Source organism: Halichoerus grypus, chromosome 10 (genome assembly GCF_964656455.1).
Source record: "Halichoerus grypus chromosome 10, mHalGry1.hap1.1, whole genome shotgun sequence".
In the NCBI taxonomy this organism is placed as follows: Eukaryota; Metazoa; Chordata; class Mammalia; order Carnivora; family Phocidae; genus Halichoerus; species Halichoerus grypus.
The window spans coordinates 39,425,727-39,435,030 of record NC_135721.1 but is presented as its reverse complement, the minus strand read 5'-3'; the positions used below and the strand labels follow the sequence as shown (position 1 = coordinate 39,435,030).

Here is a 9,304-nt window from a genome sequence, read left to right as displayed (position 1 = left end):
TTGTTCTCCCCACTTTTGATAGTGAATTAGTTTATCTATTGCTGAGTAACAAACTACTCCAAATCTTAGCAAGATAACACAGCGACCACTTATTATCTCACAGTTTCTGGGAATGGCTTGGCTCAGCAGTTCTGGCTCAGGGTCTCCCAGGCGGTTACAAATTGTCACCCAGCGCTGCAGCCATCTGAAGACTCACCTGGGGCCAGAGGACCCACTTCCCAACTCCCTTGTTGATAGCCTCCACTCCTCACTGGCTGTTGGCCACAGACTTGAGCTCCTCACTACATGGTCTTCTCCATAGAACTGCTCACAATATGGCAGCCGGCTTGCCCCAGAATGAGAGATACAAGAGAAAGAAAAATAAAGCCAGGCACCTAAATGGAAATTATAGTCTTTTATAACTTAACTTCGGAAATGACATACTATCTCCCCTGCCATAAAACATTGGTCACACAGACCTTATCCTGGTACAACAGAGGAGGGGACTTCACAAAGGTGGGAACAAGGCGGGGGGATCATTGAGGACCACCTTAAAAGTTGACTTCCACAGAGAGAGGTCCGGGCACAAGAAATATTTCTCTACTATAGGGAAAACACCAGTACAGATACGAGAAATGACAACTGCCCCTGGTCTCCATGCTGGGAAGACATTAGGGAGTGGTAGAGAACCCAGTCAAGTGAAGAGGACATGGCCCATTTCAGGGGTGCAGCTGCTAATCAAATGCTGCCATGAGAAAATAGAGCTCTTAATGTGGAAATCGTTCCATGTTAAAATTTAATTAAAAATTTAAACCCGGATTCAGATTTCAACAATGCCAGTTACCTGCAGTGTGACCTTAACCAAGTCTCAGATCCTATGCTGTAAAGCAGAAATGATCAAAATAGTGCCATTTCACACAGCTTCTGGGAGGATTAAGTGGGATAATACCCGTAGAAGTCCTTTGTGCAGGGCCTGGAGCACAAGAGCGGCTCCATAATATTGGTCGCCACGATTATTGCTATTCTGGCGCCAGAGATGAAAACCGGAGCAATAATATTCCCACTCTGTGGCTATTAGCCACTTGGGCGAGCTAAGCAGCTGCCAACGTTTAAATAAGGGGTTTTCCTCCACACAACTATAGAGCAGAACAATCGTCAGCGAGACTGAACCTCAAAGGCCTGTTTTCCCTTCTTCACAATTTTATCTTGGAGAAGTCCTGAAATTCCATGACCTACAAAGAGAACTAGAGCTTTGATGGTGTGGAGAATACAGAGGTCACAGCCTGATTTCTTTGCTCCTCATACCTCCTTTGTGTGAGAGTCACACAGCTATCCTCAGGCTGGCAAAACTGGTACCCAAGAGGAGGCTGAAATAACAGCAAAAAAAAGGACCAGAAAGGTCATCTGGGGAGAAATAGATTTGCTCACCTGTGAGCCTACTCCAGCACAAGGTCTGAACTATCTCTATAACAGTCCACATACCTGGCTATCCACCTCTCATTGAATGCCTCCAAGGACAGAGAACTCATCACCTCTTCCAGAATAGTTTATTTCATTTTGATTAAGAATTTTATGTATTGGGGCACCTCGGCACCTCAGTGGCACTGTTGGTTAAGCGTCTGACTCTTGGTTTCGGCTCAGCTTGTGATCTCAGGGTCGTGAGATCAAGCCCCATGTCGGGCTCACACTCAGCTCACAATCTGCTTGGGATTTTCTCTCTCCCTCTAGCTCTGCCCCTTCCCTGCCCTCTTTCTCTCCCAAATAAATAAATATTTAAAACAAACGAATTTTTTGTATTGTTCAAAGAATATTGATTGAGCACTCGCGGTGTCATGCATTGCATCTGGTGCTGGGATGCAGTGGTACACCAGACAGATTGAGCTCTTCCATTTCCTAGTGTGGGGTGAGAGACAACAAACAAATAAAGGAATATATAACACATTTGGTAGAGATGAATTCTATGAAGAAAGATGAAACAAGGTAAAAGTTGAGAGAATAACAGGGGAATTACTCTATATGGGTGGTCAAGGAAGGTTCTCTGAGGAGAGGACACTTAAGCAACTTTCTAAATGAAATAAGAAGGTGCACAATGTGAATATCTAGACTAAGAAGAACATCTCACATGAGCATTTCAACAAGGGCAAAAACTCTGAAGCAGAGTGAATGTCTTCCTTACAGTCAGGGGAAACTCGGACCGAAAGCTCTTTCCTCTTACTCACATAGCCACAAAATTCACCTCCTCTTAAGAGGTAATCATGTTCATCGCATCTGTCTGTACCTGTAGGGTTTCTGGTCAGATCAAGAAGGCTCCACATCTGCCCCTATCAGGTCTAGTCTCATCATATTTTCTCCATATCTCCACAGGATCCAGCTTGCCCTAGCGTTTACAGTTACATCCTTCCTAATATAATTAGCATTCTATCTACATCCCCATTCAAATCCCCAATTAAAAAAAAAAAATGTCAAATTGAACAGGCCTGAGGAATGTTGCCCCACGGCAAATCTCTAAAGGCTTCCCCCACACCAACGCCCTCCCCCACCTCCCTACCCTGCAGTTGACAGTCATCAAGAGTCCATTAGCTTCCTCTTATTAGCTCGACATTTTCCAAAGCATCCTTCTCAACAAAGAAAATGGAAATGTAATTGGAGTTGAGTGGTTCAGCTCTCTCAACACCATCTGTTAACAGTATACAATCTGTTCCAAGCAGCAGGCTGAAATGTTGTCAGACGTAAATGACGCCCAAGTCATAAGTAAATGCAAGGTATGAGCATGAGCTTGTTGATTGACTCAGAGTAATTCATTTACCACACTAGACTTGTAACTCAAGAGTCTCATCATCTTTACGTCTTCCACATCCAGAGGACACTGCCAGATACTTCATGGATATCTGATAAATGTTTACTGAATAAGTATATGTGTGGGTATTGCAGAAGATATTTAGGAAAAATCCCCAAATGGGACCTGAGACCCTGACACCAGTACGTTATGACTTTTCCATCTCATGGTGCTGCTGCATAACAAAACATCCCCAAACTTAGTGATTTAAAACAACTACAAATTTATTTTGCTCACCAACCTGTAATTTGGCCAGGGACAACTAGCCGGGGCAGTTCAAGGCTCACCTGTTTGCCTGCTTACTGGTGGATGCTAGCTGTTGGCTCAGACCTCAGCTGAGACTGTGGCTGGAATGCCTACAAGTAGCCTTTCCTTGTAGGTGCTTGGTTTTCTCAGAGTGCAAAGGCATCCTGAGAGAGTCAGGCAGAGCCCTGGGGCCTTTTATGTCCTAACTCATAAACTGAAAAGCATCACTTCTGCCATATTTCATTCACTAGAAGAAAGTCACACAGGACAATCTATACTCAAGAAAGGCGTTTGAAACGTGTATTATAGCTGTCTCTAGAAGAAACAGATTCCTTTGTTTCCAAAATAAAAGTTGGAATTGGAGTTCACCAGGGGTCCAAACTGGGACAAATGCTCAGGCCAAAGGTGGGGCCCTGTAAGGTAATACCTAAATAATGCTTGGCATTGCATCTGAAAAGGAATTAAGTGGCAGTGAGACCTTCCAAAAAGTCGATGTCTCGGGATGTCTGGAAATTTCAAGCTCAAGTTTGACAGATCCTTCAATAGTGTATCGCAGAGAATGCTCCAAGTCCATCCAAGCCTGCTTTCTTTTTCTCCTGGGTGCACAGCTTGACTACACTCCCAGCCTCCCTCACAGTTAGATAAGACCATGAGACTAAGTCCTGGCCAAAGAGATGAGAGCAGAAATAATGGAGACTACTTTTAAGACTGGTCCATAAAAACTCTAATGCAGTCCTGTATTTTTTCCTCTTTTCCTATCAACTGGCTGAATGGAGTAAACTTCCAGGACCCAGAGGAGGACAGAGTGACAAGAGAGAAGCCAGGGTACCTGAGTCATTACATGGAGGTAAGCTGCCCGACCAGAAACACCAGCATGTAGTGTTGCTGCATGAATGGGAAATAAATTCTTATTGCTTTAAGCCACTTTGGGGGCTGTTTGCTACAGCTGTTTGCCTTCCCTGCCTGTGAAGTTGGATTTTTAGTCACGAAATATTCATTCCCCTCCCTCCCCCACCACGGGTGGAATATACTTCTCCACTCCGTTAACAGTGGGTTTGGCCAATGGGATGTTCATAGACATGAGCTGACATAATATGCTTTTACACACACTTCATCACTCCTACACTCTTCTGTGCTACACCCTCTTCCTGTTCTGCCATCACCTTGGGAAGAACAAGCATCAGCTAGATACTGGTCCAGAGGATGAGATCCAACTGGCAGCTTGGAACCCAGCCTGGCCTAGCCCAACCCAGCAGCAGCTGACTGACCAGCAGATGAATGAGCAAAAATAAATGATTATTATTTTAAGCCACCGAGTTTTGGGGTAGTTTGTTACACGGCATATTGTGGAGATAGTTGACTGATACACTAATGAAGTGTGAGTATGGCAGTCTCATGGGGCTGCCATATTGGTGCCTTTTCTATTACCTCACTTAAGCTTTATGCTAAAGCTATTTTAAAGATGAAGAAACCGAGGTGTAGGAAAAGACTTGCCCAAGGCCACACAAGGAGTTTGGTATATCACATTCATACGCCTAAATACTCTTCCTTCTGTTCCAAACACACTGAGGGAATGTGAGAAAAGCAGATAAAATCAGGGCGGCGGGGACAGGATTTAGGATGTTTCCACCAAATCCCACTTTAACAGAGCTTGCTAATAATACCCCCTGACACTTAAAAAAGGAAAGTTCGGGACAAATAAAACAAAGACCAGCTTCACCCCCTGGCGTTGTTAATTTATGGAACTTACTATCTAAACATCTTTAGATAATACAACTGAAAATACAACTTTTCTAAGAAAGATTTGAACAATCGCATTACACCACTCCTATAATGGGTTAATAAGGAAAATAAGAACGTTTGCAGGGATATTTTCAAGGTTAACTTCAAGGAGGAAAACCACACCCTTGGACACAGTGTTCCTAGAGCCCTGGTGAGGGAAGGACTACAGAGAGCCCTCTCCCGACTGTTTACCGCCCTTCAGACAATGCTTGTAACCAGCATTCAAGATGACCCGCCACCGCTCCCGCAAGAGCCGCTCCGCTCAGCAAGGCAGACGAGAGAGGGCAACCAACCCCAATCTGAGCAAAGAGCAGTGGAAACCTGTTTCCCCTGTCCCTTCATCACTAGGAACCCTCGGCTGGGATTCTTTTAGTGCGAGACGACGCAAGGGCTCAGCCTCCCCGAGAAGAGGAAAAGGGGAGTTGGGAGGTCGGGGGGGGGGGCAACTGCACAGGAATGGGGGGGGTCTCTTGCGAGCAGGGATTACTGCAGAGCACGCGTGCAAGGCCGCACATCCATCCACACCTACAACTGCATACTACACATACACACCACACACCCCTCCCCCGCCGGCCCCCACGCCCATTCTGGAGCGGAGCAGCAGATTCCCGGGGAGGGGAGCGCAGCCCCAAACGGAAAGCTAGGGCCCGGCGCCCACCCGGCAGCGCCCACAGCCTCCACCGCGAAGCCAGGCGAGCTGGGGGCGCAGGGAGCTGGTTCTCCCGCCCACCCCCCACCGGGACAGGAAGAGCCGCGCCCAGCCCGCGAGGCAGCCCAGCGGAGGGCGCGGCGGGGAAGCAAGGGGCCCGCGCCGCCCCCGCCCCCGCCCATCGTCTTCCAGCACCGCCCCCGCTGCGGCGGGCGAGGGGCGGGGCGGGGCGCGGCGTATATAAGACGAGGGGCGGGCGCCGTTCTTTTGTCTCTTGCTGCAGCAACGCGAGTGGGAGCACCAGGCGCCGGGCTCGGAGCGGAACTCCACGGTGAGCGCTGCCTAGGGCGGGAGCCCCATCCGGGTGGGGTCGGAGCTGGTGAACCTGGCCGGCGCGCGGCCGCCGCAACAGGCGCCTTTCCCCGACGGGACGCCCGGCCGATGGACCACGCCCTGGGGCTGGGGAGGGGGGGGGGATGCGGGACGCGCCCAGATCCTCGGCCTGCGGGGACCGGGAACGCCCCAGCCGAGTGCCACGTCGAGAGGCGTCGGCGGAGAGGCGGAGGGGACGCTGGCCCCGGCCGCAGGCCAACCGCCTTGCTTTGCCCACTAGGATCGCTTTAAGAAAATGGCAGACAAGCCGGACATGGGGGAAATCGCCAGCTTCGATAAGGCCAAGCTGAAGAAAACGGAGACGCAGGAGAAGAACACCCTGCCGACCAAAGAGAGTGAGTGCACCCCCGCCTCCGGGTCCGCGTGCCCCCAGCCCAGCCCCCCCCCGCCCTTTCCGAGAACCCCGCCCCACCCCCACCTGACCACGGCGCCGGGTCCCTGCGGCCCCGGCCCCCTTTTTGTTCCACGAAGCGCATGTCTTCCCAGCCCCAAGCCTCTTTCTTCAGACCCAGACCTCGTGGGTTCCTCGGCTGGGGGGTTGCAAGGTGTCCTCATCCCCCAGTGCCGCCTGCCTTCTCTCTACAGCCATTGAGCAGGAGAAGCGGAGTGAAATATCCTAAGAACCTAGAGGATTCCCCGCCCCCGTCATCTTCGAGACACCCCAGTCGTGATGTGGAGGAAGAAGAGCCACCTGCAAGATGGACACGAGCGACAAGCTGCACTGTGAACCCGGGCACTCCGTGCCGACGCCACCGGCCTGCGGGTCTCTGAGGGGACCCCCCCCAATCGGACTGCCAAATTCTCCGGTTTGCCCTGGGATATTATAGCAAATTATTTGTATGTTTAATGAAAATAAAACACACCTCGTGGCATGGCTGGCGTGGTCTGAGTCTTAGTTGGGAACGCGTGGGCAGTGTCGCTGCAGCAAAACCCCACGCGCGGGAGTCGAGTTGCTGTCGCAGAGCGGGAGGGGGTCGCGGAACGGCCGGTTTGGAGGGACTATTTTTAATGTTGATTTTACCTGCTTCTCCATGAGATTTTATGCGTTATTATTAGCTGCTTAGCTCTTGGTTTTCATGCACTCCATGTAAAATGTAACCTCACTTTGTCATTCTTGGAAGCTCTTTGGGAAAAATGCTTTTCCAGGGGAGCAGGATTTTTGATAAGCTTTTACCGTCCCACTGTTTCTCTGGCCTCATAGTTCTGATTCACCCCCGGAAAGAGAACAGTGATTTAAAGTCTGAGAAGAAAGGGGTAAGCAACTAAATCCGGAATGTTGGAAATTGGGTGAGGTCACAAAAGTCTCCTGGAGGCTTTCTTGGAACTTAAAAAAGGAAAACAAAGGCGGGATCCAGGGGAAACCACAGCAGGAACATCAGAGCTGGAGGGGACAGCCTAGCTTTTTGTCTTTCAACCCTAGTGCAGAACCTTCCACAAAAGCTAGCCGTTAGAGGGAGTTCTGGGCTGAGCAGCCTCCGGTGCTGGGAGCAGCAGGAAGGGTGGGTGTGTGGAGGGAGGGCTGGGCTGGCAGCCAGCCCCGCAGGGTCACACCCTCTAGACCCCTGGGGAGAGGGGGACCAGCCCAGAAGGGAGTAGTGGATGGGAGGTGGGGAGGCTGCAGGGCATTCTGGAACAAAAGAAACTGGCTTATGATTCCAGGGGAGAAGTTTTCTTCTAAAAAGGGAGGTGAGGACACATTGCTTAGTGATTTGTCCCACATTTTTGTCTGATCATAAGAGGGTTGGACACTGGATTTTTGATAAGCTTTTACCGTCGGGTAAAATTACTTGAGGGCAAGTAATTTGAATGAGGTGTGATCCCTGTCCACAGGAACTTAAAATCCTGGTGGGTGAGACAGGCCGCCACAGCAGACCAGAGCAGGGACACCTAGGCTGAGGGGCCACTGCCCATTTTGCACAAAGGAGTGACTTGACAGACCTGGGCTATGGAGGGTAAGTGTACCTGGGGTGGGAGTGGGGTTGTCAGGGTGGGGGGATAAGGAAGAGAAACATTAGCCCCCCTCCCTGGGGTGGGGGGGCGGGGGGAAGGACACTAACCTTTACTGAGTGTCTGCTGTGAGCCACACGTTGTGTTAGGATTTTTAGTTCTCAGAAACTCTATTAAAGCAGTATAATTACCCATTTTACAGATGGGGAAAGCTAAGGTCAAAGAGACTAGGGATTTGCTAAAGTCACACCGCCAGTGAGTACTGGAGCCAGAATTTGGGACCAGGGGTATGCTTTTGGGGATTCCATAACCCAAGGTTTGGAACATCTGTTGTGTCAAACGTTTCATGAGATTTCATGAGCCTTTACCATTTGAGCATAATTGACCCTGTTGGGGTCTCTTGTTGGGAGGTTAAAGAAAAGGGAACAGAAGAAATCTCTGCTGCCTTCCAACAGGAACACACACTAGGTCTACTGGTGAGAAGGGCTCTGGAGAAAAGGGCTGGGGAGGGAAGGGGAGAAGTGTGCTGGGCGGGGAGAGGGAGCGGAAGCACCACTGCGGTTTTCAATAGGGCAGTCAAGGGAGGCCTCTGGGTAAGATAAGAGGTTCCAGGAGGGGGAACACAAATGCAGGGGCCTTAAGGTAAGAGTGTGCTGGACGATCTGAGGAAGAACAAGCAGCTGGGGTGGAGTGAGCACGCAGCAGGGAGATGAGGGGTGAGAAGGCAGGAGATGGAGGAGGCCGATTTGAAGGACTTGGCAACTGTTACAAGGTTGGTTGCTGAAGGGTGCCTCCTTCCCCCCCCCCTCCCCAAGCTACCCTCCACCTTGGGAGCTCCATGGGTGCCCCTCATGGGCACGATGAATCCTGACTGGGCAGCCACACCTAAGGCCTCTGTGGCCCCAACCTCCTCTCTGGGGCCCTATCTGGGATGTAAATCGCATGCTCCCTTCCTGTGGGTCCCACAGACTCCCTGACCCCAGCGGGCTCACCCTGGAGAGCAGTTCCAGAACCCCATCTCCTAGGGTGCCTTTACTCTCAGAAGATTCCCATGACTCTCTCACCCCCTCCCCAAGAAATCCTTCCTATTCTGAGGTTATGGGGTGCTGATGACAGCCTCGCTCTTCCTCAGAATTTAAGAAGACACAAATCAAGAGGACCCTTAGGGCGCTTTTGCTTTTCCACTCTAAGATAATGAGCTGATTGGATGGGGCCAGGGCAAGGTGGGGAAAGGAAATGCAGATAGGAGAGGGAGGTCACTTACCGTTTCCGAAGTCTTAAACACCGCATCAGTTTATAAGGTAAGGCTGCCTTCCCCCACCCGTCTGGGCTCCCCACCTGCGCCCTGGCACACACATCTAGACATCCTGAGGCCTGAATGTTAAGACCAAAAAGGCCGAGTATGGGCAGAGAGGCCCACCTTCCTAGGCCCCGCCTCTCTCCCAGTGATCTATCCCCTGGGATCACGGGGA

The 9,304-nt window shown here is 50.5% G+C and overlaps 1 protein-coding gene across 1 annotated transcript; it reads left to right on the top strand.

Moving 5' to 3' along the window:
• The first annotated feature begins 5,665 nt into the window (after positions 1–5,665).
• On the top strand, positions 5,666–6,761 carry TMSB10 (thymosin beta 10). The gene is made up of 3 exons (XM_036117339.2): positions 5,666–5,823; positions 6,106–6,220; positions 6,471–6,761. Exons 2-3 carry the CDS (start codon positions 6,121–6,123, stop codon positions 6,503–6,505), a joined length of 135 nt encoding a protein of 44 aa, XP_035973232.1. The 5' UTR covers positions 5,666–5,823; positions 6,106–6,120; the 3' UTR covers positions 6,506–6,761.
• The last annotated feature ends 2,543 nt before the right edge of the window (positions 6,762–9,304 follow it).